Source organism: Desmodus rotundus, chromosome 9 (genome assembly GCF_022682495.2).
Source record: "Desmodus rotundus isolate HL8 chromosome 9, HLdesRot8A.1, whole genome shotgun sequence".
Lineage (NCBI taxonomy): Eukaryota > Metazoa > Chordata > Mammalia > Chiroptera > Phyllostomidae > Desmodus > Desmodus rotundus.
In genome coordinates this window covers 40,855,764-40,881,997 of record NC_071395.1, presented here as the reverse complement: position 1 = coordinate 40,881,997, position 26,234 = coordinate 40,855,764, and the positions used below count along the sequence as shown (strand labels likewise).

General features: G+C 53.7%; 4 protein-coding genes across 11 annotated transcripts in view; 2 read left to right on the top strand and 2 right to left on the bottom strand.

Annotated features, from left to right (window-relative positions):
• Positions 1-1,699, bottom strand: part of VAV1 (vav guanine nucleotide exchange factor 1) — a 57,100-nt gene extending 55,401 nt beyond the window's left edge. For both annotated transcript variants that reach the window (XM_045202702.3, XM_024568859.4), the window contains exon 1: positions 1,413-1,699. In XM_045202702.3, the coding sequence (XP_045058637.1) occupies positions 1,413-1,616 (204 nt within the window). In that variant the 5' untranslated portion in view covers positions 1,617-1,699. The remainder of the gene's footprint in view (positions 1-1,412) is intronic.
• A 2,529-nt stretch (positions 1,700-4,228) lies between these two features.
• Positions 4,229-14,958, top strand: SH2D3A (SH2 domain containing 3A). Of its 4 annotated transcripts, none has more exons than XM_045202220.2 (10): positions 4,229-4,290; positions 7,161-7,297; positions 9,175-9,524; positions 9,883-9,959; positions 11,837-12,312; positions 12,439-12,554; positions 12,699-12,873; positions 12,957-13,068; positions 13,528-13,713; positions 14,435-14,958. In XM_045202220.2, exons 2-10 carry the CDS (start codon positions 7,229-7,231, stop codon positions 14,446-14,448), a joined length of 1,575 nt encoding a protein of 524 aa, XP_045058155.2. In that variant the 5' UTR covers positions 4,229-4,290; positions 7,161-7,228; the 3' UTR covers positions 14,449-14,958. The 4 variants fall into 4 exon arrangements, with proteins under 4 accessions (XP_045058155.2, XP_024424413.2, XP_053768073.1 ...); XM_024568645.3 differs by having other exon boundaries at positions 14,295-14,958; XM_053912098.1 differs by lacking the exon at positions 14,435-14,958 and adding an exon at positions 14,010-14,400.
• Positions 14,959-15,361: 403 nt separating this feature from the next.
• TRIP10 (thyroid hormone receptor interactor 10) lies at positions 15,362-24,263 on the bottom strand. Of its 4 annotated transcripts, none has more exons than XM_024568646.3 (15): positions 24,131-24,263; positions 22,876-22,991; positions 22,731-22,787; positions 21,536-21,683; positions 21,400-21,462; positions 21,058-21,162; positions 20,843-20,971; positions 20,191-20,337; positions 19,898-20,092; positions 18,769-18,936; positions 18,399-18,508; positions 16,458-16,590; positions 16,097-16,251; positions 15,891-16,012; positions 15,362-15,791 (listed from the first exon to the last, which is right to left on the bottom strand). In XM_024568646.3, exons 1-15 carry the CDS (start codon positions 24,152-24,154, stop codon positions 15,643-15,645), a joined length of 1,821 nt encoding a protein of 606 aa, XP_024424414.3. In that variant the 5' UTR covers positions 24,155-24,263; the 3' UTR covers positions 15,362-15,642. The 4 variants fall into 4 exon arrangements, with proteins under 4 accessions (XP_024424414.3, XP_045058584.2, XP_045058583.2 ...); XM_045202648.2 differs by having other exon boundaries at positions 15,390-15,791; positions 21,536-21,677; XM_053911336.2 differs by lacking the exon at positions 24,131-24,263 and adding an exon at positions 22,330-22,405 and having other exon boundaries at positions 15,391-15,791; positions 22,876-22,957.
• Positions 24,264-25,126: 863 nt separating this feature from the next.
• GPR108 (G protein-coupled receptor 108) overlaps positions 25,127-26,234 on the top strand; it is a 9,115-nt gene continuing 8,007 nt past the window's right edge. Inside the window, 1 exon segment of the mRNA XM_071219261.1 lies at positions 25,127-25,161. Within this exon segment, the coding sequence (XP_071075362.1) occupies positions 25,127-25,161 (35 nt within the window).

Genomic DNA, 26,234 nt, shown 5'->3' with positions numbered 1-26,234 from the left:
TGAACCAGCAACCTTTGGGTTGGCAGGCAGGCACTCCATCCCCTGAGCCACACCAGCCTCGGCTGTCCACTTTTTCATTAGCTGCTAGTGAAACCTCACTGGGGTCCTTGCCTCCCTGCAGATCTGGGGCCTGGCAGGTCCTACAGCTACTTCCTCAAGTGCTGGAAGCCAGAAGGAGACAAGCAAATGTAGGCAAATTCAGGATGGCCTGTGGGGGGGTTGGGGGGGTGAGGGGTCTCTGGAGCTCCCTCACTCCATCAACAAACCCTGCCTGGGCTAGGAAGAGGGGGGCCACCCACTTCTCCACCCATGATGGCTCTGTCCCCAGGAAAGTCTCCAGGGAACCCCTCCATGGACCCCTCTCCCTGAGCAGTCACTTCTCCTCCCCCCATCTGCACATGGCACCTCAGACCAGTGAGGCTATGGATGCCCCAACCGTCCCCCGCCCCACCAGCCTACAGCTCCTCTGGACAAGGCTTTCACCCCCGCACAGAGCCTAAGGGCCAGCCTGTGGATCACCCCTTCCATGGCAGGTAGGGCACCCCCAGCCCCCACCCAGCAGCATGCACCACTTCCACCCAGCACCCAGGCAGCCAGAGGGAACCAGAGAAGGTGCTGCAGAGAGAGCATCCAGTCCTGTTACCTCCCCCACCCCAACCACATTCAAATAGGGACTTGAATGTATTTCCTGAGCTGGGGGCGGTCACAGTCAAATCCGCCTCCTTCTGGACCCTTCGCCCACACAGAAATTGCTACTGAGAAAGAGCAGCTATTTCTAGGCTCCCAAACCCCAGAACCCACTCTCAGGGCTCAGGACCAGGTCCTCAATGCCCCCCAGGGGATGGAGGGAGCTAGGAAGAGGAGAGCCCTGGGTCACAGCCCCCCACCTGCCCAAACTGCCCCAGGCCCAGGCAGGAAGCCAAGGGGAAGGAGATGTGAGGGGAAGGAAGGGGCCCAGGGCCCAGAGGAGGAGACACATGTGGGGAAGGAGGCAGAGGAGGCCCCTCCCCCATTGCCAGAATCTGGGGGTAGAGGATCAAAAAAAACCCTTAGGCACCCTGTTGGCCACCCAGAGAGTTCCCAGGTACCCCCTCAAGGCTCCCAGAGGATGGCACCTGGGGCCTTGAGCCCCAGTAAAGTCAGTCTGAGGCTCAGGAGTGGTTCACCCTTGGCTTGCCAGTTCTCAACTTAGATTTGGACTCAGTTCGTGCCTACGAACGCATTCCTGTTACCCTGGGGTGGGTCACCACAGAATCTCAGTGTTGCCATCCACACATCCCCCCTGGCGTCTAAGCCAGCTGCGAAGCTGGCATATACCCCTCTACCTTGCCAGCCCAGAGGTTCAGTGCACTAACCCAGCCTGGAATACCCCCACTTCCAACTTTCTGCTCGACAGCCTGCAGCGGGCTCACCTGGGACATCTGGGGGCGCAGGTTGACCTCGCGTAAGTTGATGGCGTGGGGCAACAGGTTGTTAAGCAGCTGGCAGAGAAGGACCCCATCCCGAAGGGCCTGAGCCAGCTCGCACACCTGGGCCCCGTCCCAGGTCACGCGGTGGCTGGGCGGCAGTACCCGGCACTGGATCAACCAGTGGGTACACTGTCGCCACAGCTCCATGGCTGCTGCCTTCCCCTGTCGGCCCGCGCACCCCACGGAGCTTCCACCACCCGCCCTCCCGCCTGCCTGTGCTACTAGCTACCACTTCCTCTTCTTTGCCTGTAACTGTCGCCGGTAGAGGGGGTGGAGGAGGAGGAGTCGTGGGGGTGGGGGCGGGGGTAGCACCTGCAGTCCAGCCCCGCCTAGCCCAGCCCCTTCCACGAGGGACCTGTCTTTCCCCCACCAACACAACACCTGGGAACCTGGGAGGACGTAGGGGCTGCTGGTGGTCAGGCTAACTTGACTGAGACCGGTTGCCTGTCTCCATACCCAACCTTTGAGCAGTAACACTTGAAAGTACTCAAAATCCGCCCTCTGCTCACCCCCACTCTCTGCCTCCACCCTGGTCCAGCCCCATCACAGCCAGCCTGGACCAGCGCAGTCTCCTCCGCCCTGGTCCCTGCGTTCCCGCCCTCTTCCTCACGCCAACAGCCAGAGGGCGCCTGGGAGCACCCGAGTCAAGTCAGGATGTCCCTCCTCCTGTCACATACCTTCCTCTTTGGGGGGAAGTCTTCCCAGCAACCCAACAGGCCCTATATGACCTGCCCTCCCCGCTTTGTCCTCACCTCCTCCACTCCCTATTCGTTCACTTGCCACAAAGGCCTCCTGCTCTTCCTCCAACAAGCCAGGCCTGGTCCTGCCCCAGGGCCTTTGCACATGCTTCTCCTCTGATTTAGGCAACTTTATAGCTAGTTGCCTCACCACCTACAAGTCTTTGCTCAATGTCACTTTCTCATGAAGTCTTCCCAAACCTCCCTATTTCAAATCACAGCCTTTTATCCTATTCCATCACTCCCTATCCCTACTTTAAGCCCTGACCATCATCAAACCTAATATTTTATGCTTATTTCTTTATTGTCTATTTAGAAATTTCTCCCTTATGTACTGCTGGACCCACCCCCTCAGCACCTGGCACATGTACATGCTCCATAAGTATTTGTTGACTGAATGAATAAACAAATGAATGGTTGAAAGCTCTATTGACACTAACTCTGACATTTATCCCAAATCCATGTATTTATCCCCGAGGCCTGGTAACTACCATCTCTCTCCTTATAGACTTCGCTAGTGTCAGTCGTTAATTGATTTGTTTAGCAAACATTTGCTGTCTTGGTAGCCCTTATTGCCACCTGAAATCATCTGTCTACGTGGTCTCTCGCCTACTAGGTGGTGAATAGCTTCCCCGCCCCGCTCAAGCTCACTAACACCGGGGGCCTTCTCCTTTTAATTTTTGTAACCACTAGGGGGCGGTAGGCCGCTTCACTGGACAAACCCCCTACCCTCCGGCTGTACCAAAATTAGGCGGGAGGCACGGTGCCAAAGAAATGATACTCCCCTCAGCCCCTCCTGAGCCCCTCTTACACATGAGGGCGGAGAGTGTAGCCTGGAAATTCGCAGCTTTGAGATCCTACAGGCACTAGAACTTTTCATTCCCAAGCATGTGTGGCTCTCTCTGCGTCAGTTTCCTCATCTGTAAAATGGGTGACCATTTATAGAGTTATGGTGGGGATCAGAGATGGCGGGGCTGCCAGCACAAAAGCACGGAAGACAGGCTGGCCTTCCAGGGCTCTACGGTTGAATCGACCACTCACAAACCGGCTCTACTTGGGCATATGGCTTAGCTGTCCGGCGCCTCCGTTTCTGCATCTGGAAAATGGGGGTGATGAAAGTAGTACCTACCTCACCGAGTGGCCTAGGTAAAAATCAAATGCGTCCAAACGGGTCAAGCAAGCTACAGGCCTGGCACACAGCCAGGGCTCCATAAATGTTAACTGCATCCACTGTTCTTTCCTCCCTCCTTTCTCCCCTCCCCCAGTGTGGCCGGGGCGTTCTCGCCGGTTCCCGGTGCACCCACCCCAGCTTTCTCACGCTGGTCTCCAAGCACCATGATGGAAGCTCCGCTGTCTCCTTCCTCCCACTTGGAAAACCACCTGATGTCCCCCCACCCCCTGCGTTTCTCTTCCGAGTCTAGCTCGACTCCACCGTGCTGTCACTCTGTTTGAGGCTGTCGTGTTTTCCCGCATCTCTCTGCAAAACCCAGCGCTCAGCTGGGGCTCCATTCCCGGAAACTCGAGGGGGCGGCCTCGAGGAAGCGCACCCCTCCCCGTCACAGCCGCTGCCACTCCCCGCCAAGCGAGAAAACGCAGAGGGGCCGCCCCGCCCCTTCCCGGGACCCCAAGGGACCAAGAGAGACCCCCTTCCCGCGTCCCGAGGAGCCGGGGTACTTAGGATCAGCCTGAGGCTGCAGAAGGAGCCGAATTCTGAGCGGCCAAACTCAGTGGGACCTGGGGGCGGGGGGCGTGGCCAGTCGGAGGGGGCGTGGTGATGTTCTACGGGGACCTGCCGACTTTAAGGGACCAACAGAGTTTCCCAAGGTGGTGTGGCCTCTGAAGAAGGAGGTGTTGTCCAAAGCGGACGTGGAGAGTGCAAAGAAAGGTTCTAAGGAGGCGGAGCGGGAATGAGGGGACGAGTTGAAGTTCAGGAGACTGCAGATGGAGGCGGGGTCAGAGGGGGCGTGGTCCTGAAGGGAGTGGTCCTGAGGGGCGGGATGTGAAGGGCCGGAGCCTTGGAGCCTCAGAGCCTCAGGCTTGAGTTCGGCCCCAGCCTCTTCGGAGCTCCGCGGGTCCCGGCCCAGGTGAGTCTGGAGGGCCCCGGGTGGATCCAGGACCAGGGGTTTATTCGGGTGGGGAATCCTCTTTTTTTCAGGTGGGACCACCGGCACTCAGGAAGAACCTGGGTGTTTGTCCACGCGCGTCCGCGGACTTAGAATGGGTTGCCAAATGCCTTATTGGGTCGTTCTGCATCAGGCGTGCCCGTGTACCTGCGTGTACCTGGCAGTGGTCCTCTAAGCGTGTTTCCTTTGCAACACGGACATCCTCCCTGCTTCCACTTTTGCCTGACCGATCTTTTTAAACCACAAACCAGATTGTGCCCCTCCCTCACTTAAATCCCTTCCATAGCTCCTATTCCATCCGACTGAGATGAAAGTTTGGGGTCCACCGTTTCTTGCATGGTCTCACCCCTGCTGACCTCACTGCTCACCACGTAGCTCTTTGCTCACTGTATTCCAGCTACACTGGCCTACTTGATGATGTCAAATATAAAAAGCAAGCTCCATGTCACCTTTGCATTTGCAGTATCCCCCACCTGAACTGCTGTTTTACCGAATCTTTGCATAACTGTCTCCTTCCCTTTACGGCGGTCTCAGCTCCAATGCCGTCTTCTGGGAGAGACCTCCCCAAGTAGGCTATTTAAAGTAGCCTGCCCTCTCCAGCCATCTTATCACGTCTCCCTGTTTTACCACCTTCATTGACTACTTTTAGGATTTATTCTTGTTTTGTTGTGTGTCTGTCCACCGGACAGCGAAGGGCGAGGGCAGGTCTCTATCCTAAGTGTTATTTCCACGGTCTGGAACAGCACCCAGTAAGTGCTCAACCAATTGGTGGTTGCTCAGTGTCAAGTCTGTCCATCTGTGTCCCTATGTCTGTGTGCTGGTGGCTGTCCCCTGAGATGTGTACACAGGTCTATAGGGCATGAATACCCCCTCTCTCCTTTCCCTATGCTTGCCCCCACTTCACCCCCTCTCCTGATTCTGTCCCCTGCCTCTCTCTTCTGCCCAAGTATCCAGAAACTATTCCAAATGACCCAGGGTGTCTTTTGCCCACCCTGAGTTTTCCCCTCCCCAGACTAACCAGAGTTTCAGTGACCCACCTCGATGCCTACTAAAGGGACATGAGACAGAGGAGACTGGAGTTGGGGGACTCTTAGGACAAGGCTGGGCCCAGCCCAGATGACAAACAGGATGTGCACAGGTATCCAGGAGACACACCTGGTGCTCAGGTATGTATCGCCTGGAGCCAGCTCCAAGCCCAGCTCCCCGCCCCCTAAAGTCACCTAGGACTGGTCTGGGAACTTCCTGTGCCTTTCAGGCCCTCAGCCAGGCTGACTCAGGAAGTAAGAATCCTGATGCTCTTTTCCCACAGACCCTGGCCCGGCCCCAAAAACCTTGTAGGGTAGGGAGAGTGAGAAGCGGACCCCTTACATTCTTCCTGTCCAGGGCGGATTTTCTCCACCAGACACTTGAGACAGACCTGCATGATTTGATGATCAAGTGAGCCCCAAAGTGTCTGAGAGCTAAATTTGACCATAATGATGATGAAATGTATTAGCTCCCAAATTGCATTTGCTAACATTTCTGCAAAAATGTGGCCTTTCAACATCCTTATATGTAGTGTTACATTGGAAGACCACGTATAGGTTAATTTGCTTACATCCCAAGAATCCCTGTGCACATAGATTACTTAGAAGCTATGGACATTAGTAAATTAAATTACTGCCGTGCTGGACTGTCCTTACACCCTGCGAACTCCCTCAAAATCTTTCCAGTCCTACTGGCGGAATCCTTCCCAGGCCTCCCGATGGAAAATCTGCATCCACCACTCAGAGCTTCACTTCCCACCCCTGGTTGCACCTTTCTGCTTAGCTCTCTCTGAACTACCTTCACGCTCATCTACTTTGATGAGCTCATCACGCTCTAGCTACAGCTTTTTTCTTACTCACCGTCTCCCGCACTAGAACTGCAGTGGTCTCTAGTTTGTTTTGTTTACTGCTGGGTCTCTAGCAACTAGGACAGCGCCTGGCACGCAGTGGGTGCCACATAAATATTGGTTTGAGTGAATTAGTTAATTAAATTTCTACAACAGAGCATTATGTCATCTGCATAAAATGCCATTGCATTTGAAAGCGGTGCCTAGGTCTTGTCCCTTTGCAAGAATCCCCGTGAGTGGCCGTCTCCATGAAACCACAACCGGTTCTCAGTTAAAGTCACTCGCAGCCTGATCACAGGTGCACAGACAGGGCACCCTTGAACCTCGTGGGCTTAAACTGCATGGGTCCACTCACGTGTGGATTTTTTTTCAATAAATACTGGAAATGTATTTTCCTTGTGATTTTCTTAACAACACTTTTCTCTAGCTTACTTCGTTGTAAGAATACAGTATCTAATACATATAACATACCAAAAATGTGTTAATTGACTATTCATGCTATTGGTGAGGCTTCTGGTCAACCATAGGGTATTAGTAGTTAACTTTTGGGAGAGTCAAAATTTATGTACAGATATTTGACTGTGCAGGGGTCAGAACCCCTAACCCCCCCCCCCCACTGTTCAAGGGTTACTGTAATCTGGCGTGTGTCTAGACGTTACCTATATGTCTGGCATGCACATATATATATATGCATGTATATACATGCACACATGTGTATGTATTATACATACATGCACACACATTCTGACTGTGAGTAACTTTAATTTAAAATATATATTTATATAGTATATACTTATATGGAGAAAGATGCATTTTAAGATTTGATAGGATATGGGCTGTTGTCTCCAAAACTAACAGGAACACAAAAACAAATTTTAAAAAAATACTAAGAGGAGCATAGAAGGGAAGGGCTGACCCAGCCACTCAGGAAGCAGGAATAATTATTCCCATTTTACAGACGTGGAAGACTGAGGCCTGTTAAAAGTGCAGAACTCAGCCCCAGCATCCACTGCTTCGAAAAGCTCCATGCAGGTGCCACGAGATGGAGAGGACTTTGCCAGCCAAACCTGGTACCACGGCCCCCTGTCCCGCCAGGTACTGCATCCTGCGGAGCCTCAGTACATTGCAATGGGGAGCCTCTCCCACCTTTGACTTGCCGGGGACTCCCAGATGAGGGATTTAGGATCAAGGTGTTTTGGAAGGGGTGACTGGGGGACTAAGGACTGTCTTGTAGCTTGGTTGGTGTCACATGTCACTCCTTATATTTAAATTGTCACTTTCTTTGGGATTGTGTTGAGGATGGTAACAGAGATTGAAGAAGATCCTAGCTCCCTCAAAGCACCCCTTAGCTCTGCTTGTCTCTCTTTCTTTCTGGGTCCCAGGCTCCTACGGCCACCAGGGCCCCATCTCCCTCTCAGTTCAAGGCTCCCCACCCTCATCTTCAACTCTCAGGAGTCCCGGGACCCTGAGCACCCTTTCAGATCATAAGAGGCAGTATATGTTAGTGGTTGGTATCACACACCCTAGAGTCAGACATCCTGGAATTAAATCCCAGCCCTACAATTTACATTCTGTGTGATCTAAACTGAGGTATTTCATCTCTCTGGCCCTCAGTTAGCCCATGTGTAAAATGGGGATAATAGTACCTATTGTTTAACCTTGGTAAAGGATTAAATGAGTTCGCATGTTTTACACCTAAAGCAGCACCTAGCATCCAGCGGGGCTCCTGCATGTATTGGTCAGTCCCCTGCCCCTATCTCCAGCTCTGCTTTGCCTCTCTGGTGTCAGAGCCCGTTACCACACAAGCCATCACAGCTGTCACAAGACAGCTTGAAAATTTTATAAAGGAGGCTGTATGGGCTGCACTGTGGAATAATCCAACTAACGTATTATTTTGAAGCCACACTTGCAAAGCAAGCCAGTACGTTTACTCACATTGGGAGTCGTATGGGTCAGCATCAGCTAGCAGCCATAACAGACGCATCCAAGATGTCACTGACTAAACACAGTATACGTTTTCTTTCAGCTTTGTTTTATTGTTGATACTATTACAGATGTCCTCCATTTCTCCCACCTTTGCTCCCCTCCACCCAGCCCCCACCCCCCCCAGCCTTCACCACATTGTTGCCTGTCCATGGGCTATGCATATGTGCTCTTTGATCTCTTCCAGTCCCCCTTCCCCTCTGAGATCTGTCACAATAGGGCCATGTGTCCACGCCTCTGGCCCTATTTTGTTTGTCAGAGTATTTTGTTCATTAGATCCCACCTGTAAGTGACACCTATGGTATTTGTCTTTCTCTGATGGGCTTATTTCACTTAGCATCATAATCTCCACGTCCATCCATGCTGTTGCAAAGGGTAACAGTTCCTTCTTTTTCATAACCATATAGTATTCCATTGTGTAAATATACCGCATCTTTTTTATCCACTCATCTACTGATGGGCACTTGGGCTGTTTCCAGATCCTAGCTATTGTAAGTAACGCTGCTATGAACATAGGGGTGCATGTATTCTTTCTGATTGGTGTATCGGAGTCATTTAAGGGCTTGTTTATGTCACAGTCCAAGGTGGTTGAAGAGTGAGGATATGGAGCTCCAGTCAGGACCCCAGCCCGGCCCATCTTGTGGCTCAGCCTTATCCTCGGGCTTTGGTGACATCAGCTGACAAATAGGAGACAGTACCTGTAGGATTTTGCAGGAAAGTTTTTATGGGCCAGGTGTGGACAGTCCCAATGCACTTCTGCCCTCGTCACATTGGCCAGATCTTGTCACATGATAGCTGTAACTGCAAGGGAGCCTGAGAAATGTAGCCCAGAGGTGTACCCATGAGAAAAGGGTAAAGGGTTTGGTACAAAACTACTCAGTCTCTGGGATGGCTTTTCTTGGACGGGGGTGGGGTGGGGGTGGGGATGTATCATTACCTACTGGTCTGGGCTCATGCCTAAACCCCCTGTCCCCGTCCTCCATCCCCAGAAGGCTGAGGCTCTTCTCCAGGAAGATGGTGACTTCTTAGTTCGTGCATCTCCATCCCGTGGGGGCCACCTTGTGATCTCCTGCCGCTGGCAGGGCTCAGCCCTGCACTTTGAGGTGCTCCGTGTGGCCTTGCGTCCCCGGCCAGGCCGGCCTACATCCCTATTTCAGCTGGAAGATGAGCGTTTCTCAAGCCTGCCTGCCCTGGTTCACAGCTATGTGACTGGCCAGCGTCCACTGACCCAAGCTACAGGGGCTGTGGCCTCCAGGCCGGTGATGCGGGAAGGGCCTATTCGACGCAGCTTGAGCCAGGACACCCTCCTAGACAACCTGACTCAGGGAGAGCTACTCAGGTACTCAACAGACTCCTGACCTCCCTGGCGACACCAAAAACCCCTGGGTTCTCTCACCTCGGCACTGCTGATACTTGGGGCCAGATCATTCTTGGCTGTGGGGGCGGTCCTGTGCATGCAGGATGTTGAGCAGCATCCCTGGTCTCTAGCTACTAGATACCGGTAGAATCCTCCCCACCCTACTCTGTAGTTGAGACAAATAAAAAATGTCTCCTAACCTTGCCAAGTCCCCGGGGGTAGAGAGCACCCTGGTTGAGACCCAATGGCCCTCAGTGACAGCAGGTAGTGGTTTCTGGGCACTGGTGGGGCCGCCCTGCTCAGGCTGGGTCTACACACCCAGCCTGTCTGTGTCCCCCAGGGCTAGGAAGTGGAGCGACAGCCAGCCTGCAGGCCTGGAGCATGTGGGACAGTCAGGAGAAGGCCACTGGGGACCAGGTGAGAGTCTGCCAGGACAGCCTGTGGCTCAGAGATTTCTTTGCCCCTCACTCCCTGAGTGATCTTACGGAGGTGACATAACCTCCTGGGAAATGGGGACAATGATGCTCTCAAAGTTGTTACCACAGTTAAAAAACACAGAGGAACTTCATAGGTGCTTACAGTGTGGGTTTACAGTTACCCTAAGAAGCTCTGCGTGTTCTGACCGTGGCTGACCTCCCTAATAACCCCTGTCTTTGCCCGCTCTCCCGTCAGTGTCGCAGTCCTTTCCATTGACAAAACATGCAGATTGGTTCCTGCCTCAGGGCCTTCGCACTAGCTGTTCTTGCCATTGGAAAGCCCATCCCCCTTCATCTTTTTCTGACTCCTTCTCATCTAACATGAGTTCCTCAAAACAGCTTCCCCTAATCATCTGCCTAAAGAAGATGCCCCTTCCCTCATGCACGGTCTGCCTTACCTGCCCTGTCTACCCCCCAGCCCATTCAACATGAGCCCTCTCTTCATGCCAGGCCCTGTACTAAGTGCTGAGATACATCAGTGAACAAGAGAGGCAAAGATTTCTGCCCTAGTGGAGCAAACATCCTGTTAGGAGAAGACAGACCAGGAACAACAAAAATAAGTCAATTATGGATGATTTGGAGTAAGAATTGAAAGTACAACAGCCATGACCAGTGTGGCTCAGTTGGCTGAGTGTCATCCTACAAAGTGAAAGGTCACAGGTTTGATTCCTGGTCAGGGCACATGCCTGGGTTGCAGGTTTGGTCCCAGGTCTAGCTGTGTAGAAGAGGCAGGCAATTGATGTTTGTCTTTTATATCGATATTTCTCTCCCCTCCTTCTCCCTCCCTTCCCCTCTCTCTAAAAGTAAATGAATAAAATCTCTTTTTAAAAAAATCATTAAAAGTACATCAGAGAGCCCTGGCCAGGTAGCTCAGTTGGTTGGAGCATCATCCTGATGTACCAAGGTTGTGGGTTTGATCTCCAGTCAGGGCAGATACAAGAACCAACCAATGAATGCATAAGGAAGTGGAACAACAAGTCAATGTTTCTCTCTTTCTCTCTCCCTTGCTCTTTCTCTATAAAATCAATAAATTAAAAAAATTTTAAAAAGAGATATAACAGAGTACAGGAGATTTTAAATAGTAGTCAGGAAAGGCCCCATAGAGAAAAATTTCAAAGAGGTAAGGACAAGAAGGATGTGGATAATTGGGTGAGAGTGGCCCAGGCAGAAAGAACAGTGCAAAGGTCCTGTGGCCAGAACCAGAGTTTGAACTACTCATTCAACCAAAAAGAGGTGAGTGTAGCTGAAGAAGTGGCAGTGAGGGGGAAGCGAGAGGGAGATCTGAGGCTCGGATTTTGAGAGCTTTTTTGGCTACTGGGAAGACTTTGGCCATTACTCAGGGTGAGCTGGGAACCCTGGGAAGTTGTCAAGGCCCTATAATATGGTCTATTTGAATGCTTTATTAGTACAGAATCTCCCAAAAGTCTGGGTGTAGTTTTAAGTTCTAATAATTTTTAAAGTAAACACCACAAACTTAACAAATGACATCATTTGAAGGTCTGATAAATTCTGTTGCTTTTATGTTTATGCAGTTTTGTGAATTTTGATTAACATATTTTTATTTTGTATCATCGATATTTACCATCTTCAATCAGAGGGACACAAACAAAGGATTCAGATTTAAAATGTGGTATTCAGAATTCTCAAAACTACGTAAGTGCCAAAGAAAGTTTATTTTCAAACCAGGGATGTGTAGCATTTATACTGGAGAAGTTGAAAAACCTCTAAAGTTCAAAACCACTAATGAGTGGATGAACTGGGACCCACTCAACTATCTTCTCTGTGTACCTCCTGTACCCCATCTTCTATGGCCCCCAGGAGCCTCCGCTATGCCTGCACTTGCTCTGTCTTGCATGGGTAGTGACCCTGTGTTGCTGAAGACCCTGACTCCCCCGGGATTCACTGCTGACAGCCTCAGGGCCTTGGATGGGCAGCTTCTCGCCAAGGCGCCAACCAAGCCACCTCAAATACCCTCACTGGTGCTGCCTGATGCCTCTGGACAGCGCCCAACGTACTGTGAGCTGGTGTCCCAAGTGTCCAGTGTCCAGGGAACATCCCCCGGCCCCAGCTGCCCAGAGCCAGAAGCCCCATGGTGGGAGGACCGGGAGGAGGAGGAGAGATGTTTTGCAAGACCACAGGCAGAGGTGTCTTTCCGCCCCCCGGGCGCCCCCTCCAGCCTGCTGGGCCCCCAGAATCAGTCCCTGGAGCTGGACGTTTTGTGTGCTCTCCGAGGCTTGTTCCTAGAGCACCATGCTGGGAGCACTGCCCTCCACCTACTACTGGCAGACTGCCAGGTGAGTCACATATAAGGTCCCTTCTCGCCAGGCAATGGAGAGGCCCAACTGCACCTCTCATACCCTTGTACTCACTCTGTTCGCTTGTCCTCCTCACTGCCCCCCACTCAATGCCCCTGCCCCCAGGCTGCTGGCCTACTGGGAGTGACCAAGGCTCAGCGGGATGCCATGGGGTTTGCCTCTGGCCTGGAGCTGCTCACACTTCCCCACGGCCATCACTTGAGGTCAGAACTGCTGGAAAGGTGAGGCAGCTATCTGGAATTCCCAGGATCTCCAAATCTCCCCACTCAGGGAGGGGAGATGGGCAATGACACCTCCCGTCCTTCCTCACTCCGAAATACAAAACCTCCCCACTACCTCCAGACCTTTGCCCTCTGCCTCCACAGGCATGAGGTGCTGGTGCTGGCAGGTGCGCTGGCAGTGCTAAGCTGCACAGAATCGCTGAAGGAGCGCACAGCCGCCCTGCGGGGCCTGGTGGAACTGGCACTGGAGTTGCGGCCAGGGGCGGCGGGGGACCTGCCTGGACTGGCCGCGGTCATGGGCGCCCTGCTCATACCCCAGGTACAAGGGGTGCAGGGATGAGAAGAACGCCCAAGTGCAGGAGATGGGGAACAGGAGGCTTCTTACCAGGGTTCTTACCCCAGGTGTCCCGGCTGGAACGCACGTGGCGCCAGCTCCGAAGGAGCCACACCGACACTGCGCTGGCCTTCGAGCAGGAGCTGAAGCCGCTGATGCAGGCGCTGGATGAGGGCACCGGTAGGTGGCATCATTTCAAACCGAGTGCCCACTCTCGGAATTCTAACCAAGTGCTAGGCCAAATCCCTGCCTCTACCTTTAGCCCTGCCCATTCGCTATTGGCTCCGCCCCCTTCACCCTAGGCCCTGCTCTCCAAACCAGACTGGGCCTTGGACCCAATCCCTAGGTCCCGCCCCCACTGTGCCCTAGGCTCCGCCCCTTTACCATCGGCTCCGCCTTCTGCATCCTAGGCCCCACCCTATGCGCTAGGCTTGGTCCTGGCCCCAATCCCTAGGCCCCGCCCCTGCCCTATACCACGCCTTTGACTCAATCAAGCTTTGCGAGGCTCAAGCCTATTTGACCCAAGTCCCGCCGATTACTTTAATCGTAGGATGCCTGGCCTAGGATATAATGTTCCACCTTCTTCACCCTAGGCTCTGCCCTCTGCCCCAAGCCCATACCCCACCCTTCACCCCACAGGACCCTGCGACCCTGGCAAGGTGGCGCTACCTCACGTGGTACCGGTGGTGCGCCTGTTGGAGGGTGAGGAACTCCCGGGGCCGCTGGACCGGAGCTGCGAGCAGCTGCTACGCACCCTGCAGGGGGCGCGTCACATGGCCCAGAACGCACCCAAATTCCGTAAGGCCGCGGCCCAGCGCCTGCAAGGTGAGCGCCCCCTCTGTGCTGTGCTGCCCTAACCGGGTGTCCCCACATCCTGCTAGGGACTGGAGCTTCTCACCATGCCTCCCAGACTCCCACACAAACTGGGATGGCGCCCCTTAGGGGCTCCCAAGCCTGCTCTGCAACCAGCAGTGATGAAAGCCACCTACAACCAAAAGGGGTGGATCTGCCCCCGAGTCACGCCCACAGGTCGCACTCCCACCCATCCCAACTCTTCCTAACTGTGTTGAGCAGATTGGCCTGGGACCCCAAATCCTGACTCCGGGCGTCTCTATCTCCAGGCACAGTCCCTAAGGTGGAGCCCCTAGCAGCTCAAATCAGGAACAGCACCTCCATGCACCCTAGCCCAGCTCACCTCCACCAAGCCCCTCCGCCACACCCTTCCCCAAACCTCCAGAGACCCAGCAGCCCGCTCCCCACAAACCCTACCTAATTATCCTGAGTACTTGGTGCAGAGTCCCGCCAGGCCCCTGCTGGGTCAAAGTCCCCAGGGGAAAAGGCAAATGTGAGGAGGGGCAAGGAAGGGGACTGAGCCCCACCCCCAGCGCACCTAGCCCTGCCCCCAGGATTTCAACCAAACCCGGAGCTGCAGGAGGCCCTGACCACTGACTTCCTGCGGAGGCTGCTCTGGGGGAGTTGGGGCATGAGGACACCGAGAGCTGCTCGTCTGGAGAAGCTTCAGCACATCCTCAGTGTCCTGTCGCAGCGCCTGGAGCCTGACTGCTGAGTGCAGACCCCTTCTTCACACTGGGACACTCAGACTTCTGGGGACCCCAGCAGGACACCAAGGAAGTCATCCCAGGCTGCTCACACAGCCAAACAGGGTGAGGACCCACACCCTGACTTGCAGAAGGGAGGGGGCAAGACCCACCCTGACCCCTAAAAATATCCTGGAATCCTGGGGTGAGGGGCAGCCTCCTACCCCTCACTAGAAGACGCAGATGTCTGGAGGCCCTGGCTGCCCTCCCCTTCTCCCACCCCACCCCCACACATATCCCACAAATGGCGAACATGTAGCTTCTAATTATAAGAGAACTTTCAGAGTTAAGAGCCCAGAGTTCAAATGTGTGACTTCTAGCCCTGACTGGTGTGGCTCAGTGGGTTGGATCTGTCCCGCAAACCAGGTCACTGGTTCAATTGCCAGGCAGGACACATGCCTGGGTTGCAGGCCATGTTACCGGTTGGGAGCTCCTCGTGAAAGGCAACTGATGTTTCTCTCCTTCCCTTCCCTTCCCTCTAAACATAATAAAATTAAAAATAAATAAATAAAAGTTGTGTGACTTCTAGCAGATTGCTTGCCCTCTCTGTGCCTTCCTTCAACATAAAAGTGAAGCTACACTTTCTAAGGGTTATGAGAATTACAGCTCAATGTTTAGAGGTAATGGGTGGAGAATGCCTGGCACACAGTAGGTGCTCAATAAATGCTACCTGTTCTCAGTGAGCTGCCATGAACATGGAAGGGATGGTGTTTAGCACCCTTTCCCTACACTGGCCACACATAAGGACCCAACTCTCAGGAAGGGACAGGGTGTGTCCAAGGTGTGCCCAAGTTCACCTTCTCTTCCTCATTCCCTGTGTGGCCTGTAAGGAGGGTGGCATTTGAATATTCAGCCCTAGTACTTAAATCTCCTAATAAAGCATGGACTCCAAGAACTTAACATAATTTTTTTTAATATATAAAACGAAACAGCCCTAGCCAAGTGGCAGGAAGATTTAAAACATGAGTATGTACATCAATGGTAGAAGGCACAGCGGGTCCATCTGAGGTGAGGGGTGGAGGTGGGGGGCAGCAGGTTACACAGGTCTCAGCTGAAGCCACGGGGGCAGAAATAAAGTGCGTAGGTCCTGGGGGCCCCCCCACCGTGGCCCAGAAGCAGCAGCTGACAGCCTCCCCCTTCCCACCTCTGGCAGGGTTCAGTTGAGCGTGACTCGGAGGTAGGAGGTGGGCACGTAGCCTTCACCTCCCTGTTTCCGCCTAACCCGAGTCCAGCCATCACCCTTGTCCTCTTCCATGAGACTCAGGTCTTCACCCTCAGCCATGGAGATGGTCCCCTCGCTGGACCCTGTCATGGGGGTGGCAGTGGGCTCGGGTCTGCTTCAGGCGAATTTGAATAGAACCTAGCCAGACACTCCCCAGCGCCACCCAAACAACTGATGCTCACCTTCAAAGTGATAGATGGCCACACAGTGACCTATAGGGGATGCAGGCTCCTCCTCAAAATCCTCATCGAACTCTGTGTAGATGGGGGTGTCCTGGCCTTCCTCCAAGGGGGGCTCCTCAGAGCTGGTAAGGCAGAGCAAAGCAGTGAAATGAGGCCTCCCTGGTCCCAGGGTGGGGGGGCAGACCCACTGTGGCCACTCCACTCACCTCTCCTTATTGTCCTGTGATTCCCTGTTGCTGCTGCTGCTGCTGCTGCTGCTGTCGGGTGGGGCACTTGCTGGGGGGTCCGGAGGCCGGGTGTGGCGGCTTAGGCTGTCCCCCCGGTTGCTCAGGACCCGGCTCTCAGCTTCTGCCAGCCAAGCCTGAGAGGAGAAGACCATGCGGTCAGTTCCAGGGCAGGGCTCTGGGGTCAGCCCGCTCTGGGCTCAGATGTTTCCTGAGATCACCCATGCACACCCAAAGCTGTGATGAGAAACAGCTGGAGCCTCCCCACAACACCTCCCTGTCCCCCAGGCAGTGACTCAGCCAGGCTAGCCGGCCCCCGCCCCTCCCCAGGGTCTTCCCTGACCTCATACTTCTGCACTTCCAATTTCAGCCGTTCGATGTTGTTCAGGGTTTCTGTAATCTGGGGCTCCAAGCTGGCAGGGTCCCCCATCTGGGGTGTCTTCTCATACACATCCTTCATTTTCTTCAGGGCTTCCCTAGGACCCGACAGGCAGAGGAAAAAGAACAGCCCTATGTGATTTAACAAGCACAAAATATGGGCTTTGCTGCATGGAGCAAATAGCCAAAGATAGTGGTTAAAGCTCACACACTATTAGTGCTTCAACGTCTGGGCTCGAATCCCAGTCTGGGCATTTCCTAGTTGTCATTTGGGGTTGTTTTGAACCTGTCTCAGTATGCTGGCCTTGACAATGGGGATGACGATATATATATCTCATGGGAATGGTTGTGAAGATTAACAACAGTGCCTTTATTTACTCAGATGCACACTGAGGGTTGCACGGCAGGCACTGTTCCAGGCATCAGAAATACAACACCAAGCAAGTCAGCCAGGACCCTGCCTCTGCTCACACACATCTCTCAGGAAAACTTGGGGACTCCAGTGAATCCATGTGAAGGGTTTGGAATAGTGCCTGGCATATAGTCAGTGCTCCATAATTGCTAGATGTTACTCTTATCATCAGTCCCTGGTCCCTATTTTCTCCAAAACTAAACATACAAGTAGTAATAGTTATGAGCACAGAGTTCTGGGAAATGTCAAACATGGTTCAACTTCTTTACAGTCCTAATATGACCCATATAACAGATGCAGAAACTGAGGCACAGAGAGGCAAAACAGCTGGAATTCAAGGCCAGTCTGTCTTGACTCCAGAGCATGTACCCTTAACCCTTAACCTGACACCAATAAAGGCCCTTTTATACAAGATGGCAAAATAGAATTTGTCTGCCTGTCTGCAAGTGGCAAACGTCATTTCTATTATGTAAGAGGACTGGGAAGAGGATCTTGTTGCTTGGAAAGAATGAGTACAAACTTTTACTTAATCTGCCAGATTTTTTATTGTTAATATTTTAAGTGTTTGAGTTAGTAAATAGATAACCATATGTCATTTTTTTAGCCCATTAATGTGGTGAATGAGACTTACAAGCCTTTTTTTTAATATTGATCTGTCTTTGCATTATGGGGTTAACACCTAACTGCTCATGATTTTTCTTAAGTCTTTTTAAAAAGATGTTTTATGATGATAAAATATACATAACATAAAACTTCCCACTTGAGCCGTTTTGGGTTCATTCAGGCCAAGCCTACAGTTCCATGGCACGAAGTACATGCACTGCACAACCATCGCTGCGGCACGATGCATGAGTTTTAAAATACGCCACTGGATCTGCCCCGCTAGGACGTTGCATCTCAGATCATAAGTCAATTAAAATGAACCCATAATTTTATTTTCTGGAATTCTTGCTAACTGATTTTGAAATTGAAATGCCACCAGCCTCTAAAATGAGCTGGTGGCGTTCACTCATTTTCGTTGTGCTGGAATGAGTTGTGTAATATGGGAAGTAACTGTTTCTTACAAGGGGGGTAGGAATCACGTATATAACCACCAGGGCCTGGGGCTTGTTGGGAGATGTTTGAGTACTATTCGATGTACAGATGTCCCTGACTTACCATGGTTTGACTTACGATTTTTGACTTTGCAATGGTGTGAAAACTATACCCATTCAGTAGAAAGCATCCTTCGAATTCTGATCTTTTTTAGGGCTAGCGATATGCAGTACGCTGCTCTGATGTGATGCTGGCGGCAGCAGAGGGCCACAGCTCCCAGTCAGCCACGATCAGGAATGTAAACAAGTAACACTCTGCAGTGTGGTATTATAAATGCATTTTGACTTTTGGTATTTTCAATTGATGATGGGTTTTATCAGGTATCACCCATGGTAAGTTGAGAAGCATCTGTAATTCTTTATCGTTTTTTCTTCTTTGTCTGCCTCCCTCTCACCTTACCTCTGGTCAACTTCCTTCTGCAGTTCACGATTTCGTTCCTCCAGCTGTTGTTGAAGCCGCTTTCTCCGCTGCTCTGGGGGCAAGTGGCTAAAATCCTCAGTCACCACTGTCTACAAGGTGGAAAGAGAACTGAGTTTGGATCACAGAGTCGGAGCTCCCAGGCTCTAAGACATTCATAAGATAGACCAGTCCACCTTCCTCCCGACCCAAGGTTCTTAGGGGGCAAGGCCATGCACAGAGCAAAGCAGGTCCGAGTCACGCAATGGGAGGAAGGGCTCAGCCAGCAGCAGGAAGCGAGCCCAGGGTCCCGCCACCCGACCGCTGGGCAGGCTGGGGCTGCCCCTCCTCCTCCCCTGGAGGCCTCACTTACCCCACGGCTACCTCGAAGGCTGCGGAAGGATGCTAGCCGCGGTTTGACCGACTTACTGATCTCACTCAGTATGGCCAAGGGGTCGAGGCCGGAGCGGGGGGACGGGGGTCCATTAGGCAATGCCGAGGGCAGGGGGCCCCCCAGGGGGGAGAGGGGTGGAGGACGCGGCTACCAGTGGGGACCATGGAGGGGGTAGGTCAAGAGGGGTGGGAGAATATAGAGAACAAGTACAAACGTGGACGGATGGAGGGATGCAATAAAGGAAAAAACCAAATGGAGAAAAGAAAAAAAACAGTAAGAAAACCACAACTCAAGATGCACAATTACACACAGAAAATGCATGCAAAGAACACAAAAATCTGGGAGATGGCAGGAGGGCATTAGACTGTGAGCCAGAAGGCCAGACCCCTTCCTCCCCCAATATCTCCCACATCCCCTGCACCCCATGTTCAGTACCTAGGATGGGGCTTGGGGACACAGGTAAGCTCCTGTTTCTGTCTCCCCACCCCCAGCTTTCTCAGCTCACAGTCTAGGACGTGGAGGGAGATGTGTGCAGCAGTCAAGGGCAAGCAGAGAGAAGGGTCAAAGGCGTGAAATATCAGGGGATTACAGGTGGTGTTTCAGCCGGGTAGGGAGGAGCGCCATATATAAACTGAAGCGGGGTAGCAAGGGCCAAAGGTACAAACTAGGCAGGGGGCAGTTGCTGAAGGTATAAACCAGGAGTGTCCAGGTATGTGTTTGACATTGAAAACCAAAAATCCCAAGATAAAAACAGCCTGGATGTTGGGGCCCAGTCCCATAGGTGGGATGGAGAGAGACCCAGGGGAAGTCCCCAGGCCAGCATCAGAGCCCTCACCCAGCCCTCAATGCCACAAGCGGGTCTTTTCCTAGCATCCTGAGAAGCAGCAGACAGACGCCACAGCCCCCCCTCCTTCTCCTGGCCCCCCGTCAGCCTCAAGGGACTCCCAGGCCAATCACCGCCTTTCTTGCCTCTAGCCTGGGCTGGCAGCCAAGAGGAAAATTCCTGCCCGGGACTCAGAGTTCCAGCGGCTGGGCCTGACTCAATGGGCCCCCCCACCACCGTCACTATCCACACTCACACCCCCTCCCCAAGAACCCTGGCCCCCACCTTGTTCTTCTTGCCAAAGGGCCAGCGTTTGGCCCGGCTACGGGCTGGGCCTCGCAGCTCAGGCCGTCCATCTGAGGGGGTGCCCAGGCTGCTATCCGAGGGCGCGCGGTTCATGGGCTGGCTGAAGTCTTCGAATTCCACATCGCCTGGGCGGGCAAAGCCTGACTTGTGCAGCTCAATTAGAACCTGGGAGTCCTGGAGGGCGGGTGCGGGGAGGGTAGAGGGCAGTCAGGGGCAAGATTAGGTGCCTAGCCTTCAGGGTCCTCCCGCCCACCCCAGGATCAGGCACCCACGTTCTTGGTGTCCACGGCAGCTGCAGCCACCTTCATGCCCTCCAGACACTTGGCGATGATGGGCAGCACCTGCAGCTCGGCCTCTGACAGCAGCCCATACCCAGCCCCCAGGTGGGTGGTCCGGCGCTCGTCCATGTCCTGTAGCTTCTACAGAGACAGGGCAGGGATGCTAATAGTGGGGCTGAGCACAGATACTTCCAACCCAAGGTGGTCAAGGGAGAGACAAGGGGCCAGGGTGGTTTCAGAGGGGACTTGAAGGAACCCACCAGCCCCCTGCCTAGGGAGTCAAGAAATGCTTCTCGAATGAGGTGACAATGGAGCCAGGGGAAAAAGCAGACCCAGCATAGGTAACTGCCAATCCCAGGATTAGGACAGAGAGTAGAATAGAAGGCTGAAAAACAAGAGGGAAAATTCAAGATCTTTCAGAGGGGTTGTTAGAGCTGGGGCTTAGAAGAATGAATAGGATTTTCAAAGGAAAGACAGACATCCCTGGCAGGAGGAGCAGCTTGAGTGAAGGCAGAGCTCACTATTACTGAATCCCTTTCGGCTCAGAGACTGGGACACTGCTTCTGGGATTTGTACAAACGTGTAGGAGAGGGTTAACAGCGAGGTCTTTTTCGGGAAGGCGGGGCTGGGGGCTTGGAGCACTCACATCAAATATCTGGGGCATCTGGGAAAAATAGAAGTGGGCCTGGTCTCGGTTGAAACGCTGTAGTTGGGCTGCGTACTCATTTTTGCTTTCTTCTGCCATGTGACTCCGAAGGTGGGCTTGTTGCTTGGCCTGAAGAATATCAAGGTGGGGGTCACTGGCAGATTCTGGCCCTGTCCCATCCCGACCCCTAAGCCTGTCCCAGACCCCACAGGCACCTTCTCCACATCGGCCTTGGTGGCATTGATATCCTGGTCTAGCCGCTCTGCGGTCTGGGCTGCCTTCTCAGCCTCCCGGCAGTCGCGCTCAAATTTACGCTTACTCTATGAGGGACAGAACCAGAATGAGGGGGCTGCCACCATCCCTGATGGCAAGGGGGGTATGGAAAGCCAAGATTTCAGGGACTGGCAGGAAGTTACCCAGTAAATGGGGGGCAATGGGCACTGTGGAAATCCTCAGGGAAGGGGGTGGTCCTGGCCAGACAAAGGGGGCAGTTCTGGGTCAGCAACCCTCACCATGCTCTCTGGGACCATAGCCACCCTCCACACCCACAAACTCACATTCTCCAGCTGTTTGAAGCCACTTTCCAGCTGCTGTTGGGCCCGACGGCCTTCTTGTAAATGCTGTGGGAAGAGGAGCAACAGGCTTAGGTCACAGCAGGGGCCCTTGGGAAGACCCAGGGAGGAGGCCACTTACCGTCTTTCTCTCCTGTTTCATCTCTTGTGAGTATTTAGCCAGGTCAAGACACACACGGACGCTGAGGTTCTCGGCCACCAGCTCGCGCTGGCCTGCAAAGTCATTTACTTCCTGGAGAATCTGCACAAAGGACTGCTGCTGGCTGAACCTCGGGGAGAGAGGGAGGCAGGGAGCCAGAGGTCAGGCCCCAGAACCCACCTCCATGAGAAGGGGGTAAGACCCAAGACATTCACCCCTGAAGCAATGACAAATTCTGGCCCATATCCCATACCCCTAACTCTTGAGTAGGAGGAATTTTGGAACTCAGAATTCGTGGGGTTTAGAAAGAAGATACAATGCTACACCATCTTTTGTGCATCACCCCAGTGGGGTCAGGGGCAACTTCCTGTAGTCCGGGGGTGTCAAACTCATTTTCACCAGGGGCCACACTAGCCTTGCAGTCGCCTTCAAAGGGCTGAAATAATTTTAGGACTGTATAAATGTAACTACTCCTTAACTGTTAAGGAGTTGAAATTACATTCGGCCCTTTAAAGGCAACTGCAAGGCTGATGTGGCCCCTGGTGAAATGAGTTTGACACCCCTGCTGTAGTCAAATACTATAAATAATTTTACAGTGAGAACTATTAATATTCACACTAAGTGGGATAAAAACCAAGCCCATAATTAACCTGATCCACACCAAGTGAGCTCAGGTCAGGGGTGGCCTCCAAATAAGTTACTGGAAAAACTTAATTTCTAGAACTTTTGGGCTTCTGAACAAGAGACCCAGGTTAAAGTGAAATGCTCCTACTTACTATAGGCTGGGCACTGTTTTAACACATTAACTCAGTTAATCTTCACATGAGCCCCACAAGGTCATGGTCATCATGCCTATTTTACAGATGAAGAAAACAGAGGCACAAAACTTAAGTCACTTGCCCAGAGTCACTCATTTTGTAACTGCTGGAGCTTCCCCCATTTGACAGGTGGGGGGAGATGGAAGCAGAGAACTTGAGTCAATTGCCCAAAGCAGTTTGGCTAGAAAATAGTGGATTTAGGATCCACCCCTGGAGCCTGTTCCTATGCTCTTACCTCTAGGTGAGAATCAAGGTGAGAGGTTAGGGACCTGACTGAGTGGCCCAGCTAAGGGAGAGAAAGTGGGATCAACATTCCCTGTCCTCCCAAATCTAGCCTCACACCTCCTCTCCATCCTTACTTGGATTCAGGGTCATCTTTGACAGGTCTCTTGGGCAGATATTTTTTCACCAAGCTCCTAAGGGGAGAGAGAGGCAGGAAAGCTGAGCCCCCAGCCCCCCAAACGCACCCTTTAGCACCAGGGCAAGTTCACCCTAGGGTCTCACCGCAGCTGCTTCGCATAGGCCTGCTCCACCTCTGTCCGCTCTTTCACAAACTTCACATATCTGTCCAACAGGTCCAGCCCCCACTGCGTGTGCCGCTCTATCACCTCAAATTGATCCTGACAGAGGGTGGGGGGGGAGAGGACCGGGTCAGGACCCCGCTGCCAGACACCAAGAAGCCTCAAGGCTATGAGCTACGGGAAGGAGTGGCTTCCCAGATCCGCCCCTGCGTGGCTGGGGCGGGGAGGCAGGAAACCGGCGGGAACCCCCTCCCCTTCCCGGGAAGGGCCAGGGAACAGGGGCGGGGCCCCAGCCGGACGGCAGGGTCCCCGTCTCCGGACGTCTCCGTACTGCCAAGAGGGGTGTGGAACGGGGCAGAGCCACTCCCCTAATCCCCCCAGATTCCGGAAAATCCGGCCGGCCCGGCGTGAGTCAGGGCTAGGAGCAGGGTTCCCTGCAGTCGGGGGAGGGGGGGGGGTGCTCAGAATGACCAGGGGGGCAGGCACCAAGTTTCCCGGGTCGCCATGTTCTCTAGTACCCCGATATAATCAGTTTACTCCACTGACTCCACTGCACCTCCAAAAGATCCCACAGTTGAGGAGGGGGGCGATCTAGTTACCTCGCTGCACCCGGGAACCCAGAGATGCCACCGCCCCCAGAAAGAGGAGGGGTCGGAGGTCCGGGCTAGGATAGGGGGAAATTCCTGGGGCTTCCAGAGCTGAGTTTAGAGGGTGTCTGAGGGCGGCCCCTCCCTGTGCCTGGAAAGCTGGGGGAGGAGGGCCAGCCTCACAACCCCTTCCCCCACTAGAGCGTCCCAAGCCCCTAGGTGTTGACTGGAGGCGACGCAAAGGGCGGTCAGAACTTCCAAGTCCCACGTGGGGTAGAAAGTGGCCAGACGGTCCCCTCCCCCTCACCAGGCGGGCGGCGGGCAAGAACCCAGGGGCCGTAAGATAAGCCGCCCGCCCAGCCAGGACGCTCAAAATAGGTGACCTCACTCGGCCGCCCCGGCCTGGTCCTAGGACTTCTTTCTTCTCACTCTGACCCCGTGCCTCAGTTTCCCTAAGCCGCACCTGCAAGGTCGCCCTTCGCCCCCGGGAATCCTGAGACGCCCCGGGAAACTCCGAGAGAGGGTGGAGTGGGGATTCCAGGGATCGGTAGAAGGAAAAGCGTGGAGCCTCGTCTAAGATATTGCAGGGGCAAAGGCGGGAGTCTGGACCCCAATAATAGAGGAACTTGGAGACAGGCCGATTGGACTCACCCACAACTCGGTGCCCCAATCCATGCTGCTCCGGCCGAGGCCGCAACCAAGGCCGCCGCGCCGGGTCTCCGCCGCCCGCCGCCCGCCGCCCGCTGCCCGCCGCCCGCCTCGGGGAGACTCAGCCTAAGGCGGTAAGCCCGGTCCCTCCCCGCCACGCCCAGGACCCGCCCACTCTCAGCTCTGCCACGCCTCTTCAGGCTCTGCCACGCCCCGGCCCTGTCCCAGCTCTTCCCTGAGACCTAAAGGCGTGGCCCCCAGGAAGGCAGTCCCAAATGACGCCCCGCCCCCTCTTAAAGTTCCGTTGTCTCCGGACCCCACTAGACAGACGCCTTAAAGGACCCCCATCCATTTTACAAATCCCCAGACACTTCTTATTCCCCCTAGTCCTGCCCCGTCCCGAACTGTTCTAACTTTCCTCTTTCCCTTCAACCATTTCGTAAAGGGTCAAGACACTAAACCCCATCGAAGAGGTCCTTCCCCCACCCCTTCGCAGGGAGAATCTGAGGTCACCCAGCTCTTGTGGGCCGGCCCGGCTCCAGACGTCTCTGCTCGTCGCACTAATGATCTAGTCCCTCCGGCCGCAGGGCGGATAGGAGGACTTCGATCCTGCCCAGAACGTGCCTCCGCCAAGGCCGGGTCCATTAGCACCCCCACCGCATCCTGCCTTCCCTAAAGTCTGCACTGGGAACCTGAGGTCAAGCCGTCCTTGGGGCACCGGGCCCAGGCCATCCCTCGGCTCACGCCCAGTTCGCGCTTGCACCTGCCCATTTTTCTGTCGCATCCGTCAAGGCCCAATTAGGTTTAATTGTCTGTACTGACTGGAATTCCGACTCCTCCCCTCCGCCCAGACACTTGGGCCTGGGGCTGGGAAGTGTTTCGGCTCCCTCATAAAAAGTTTATTCACACTTTATTAATCCCTTTGAGGCACAGGGATGAAAGGGAAGAGGTCCCAAACAGCTCCCACCCTTATTCTCTCCCGCCTGCGGTACTTTGTCTATGGCTGTAGAGGTGACAGATGCTCTGTTGGGGCTGTGAGCTCTGGCCCCAAGGACAAGTTAGGTTCTGAGCTTCCGGACTCCCAGTATAAATCACATATCAGAGAGCCCTGGACAATAGCTCCAGGAGTCCACAGTGGGAGAGATGGCTCTGTGGGGGCCTGGCCCCACCTGCTGGTGGCTTTTGAACTAGAAAACCTCAAGTTGCAAAGTGGGTTGTGCTGGAGTTTGGCGAGGCTGGAGTCTGGACTGGGTAGCTCAGCCTGGGATTAGAGTCTCAACTCTGGTCTCAAACTCAGATTAGAATCGGAATTTATGCCAGCCAGAGTGGGACTGAAGTTGGGATGGGATCAGGTGGGTCAGAGGTTTAGCAGAGCGTTCAGCAGCCCACTAAGGGGTGTAACACTCAAACTAGTGTCTAGCGGTCAGGCCTCAAAGGGGGCCCGCGCTCAGTCCGGGTGGGAGGTCCAACCACAGATGAAGGCTCAGTGTAGGTCGAGGGTCCGAGGGGCATGGGGAATTTGGGTTTCAGGCTGAAGTCGGGGCTCAGCTGCTGGAAGGAGACTCAGCCTAGGGTCTGGGTTCAGCCCATAATTAAGACCAGCCTGGGATCTCGGGGTGAGCCTCTAGTGCCTCGCCCTGGGATAAGAGACTTCTCCTAAGGCTGGGACTTAGCCTGGGGTCATAAGTCACCCTAGGGTCAAGATTTAGCCTCGGGCTAGGTTTAGGCCTCTGGGGTTGATCAAAAAGATTAGAACAAGACAAGCCTCTCAGCAGTGCGCGTGTTTACCAAAACCCTGAACTCTGGCTGGGAGCCACATCCCGGGGGTAGGAAAGTGGAAGCTGGTCTTTGGGAACCCTGGGAAAGGTAGTTTGCTCAATGCTTTGTTGAGCTGTTTGCTCCCTCTGCATTCTGGGTATTGTAGTCCTGGGCCGGTCCATCACTTAAGAGTGGGTGGTCAGATATCACGTCTATTACAATTGGTTGATGGATTGTTTATCAAATTACATCCGGTACAATTCTAGTGATTGTTGAGAGTGGAGGCGGGGTTAAGAGAGACCGGCACTCCCATTCCGAGCCAGTGCTGTCCATTTGGTGTCGTAGGGGC

Excerpts from the sequence above, each read along its gene's own strand:
- SH2D3A (XM_024568645.3), top strand. The coding sequence starts at position 7,229 with ATGCAGGTGCCACGAGATGGAGAGGACTTTGCCAGCCAAACCTGGTAC. Across the intron at positions 9,960-11,836 it reads AGAAGGCCACTGGGGACCAG|GAGCCTCCGCTATGCCTGCA; the intron begins GTGAGAGTCTGC and ends TATGGCCCCCAG. Across the intron at positions 12,555-12,698 it reads AGGTCAGAACTGCTGGAAAG|GCATGAGGTGCTGGTGCTGG; the intron begins GTGAGGCAGCTA and ends CTGCCTCCACAG.
- TRIP10 (XM_024568646.3), bottom strand. The coding sequence starts at position 24,154 with ATGGATTGGGGCACCGAGTTGTGG. Across the intron at positions 22,788-22,875 it reads GCCTATGCGAAGCAGCTGCG|GAGCTTGGTGAAAAAATATC; the intron begins GTGAGACCCTAG and ends CTCTCCCCTTAG. Across the intron at positions 20,972-21,057 it reads CCAAGGCCGATGTGGAGAAG|GCCAAGCAACAAGCCCACCT; the intron begins GTGCCTGTGGGG and ends GATATTCTTCAG.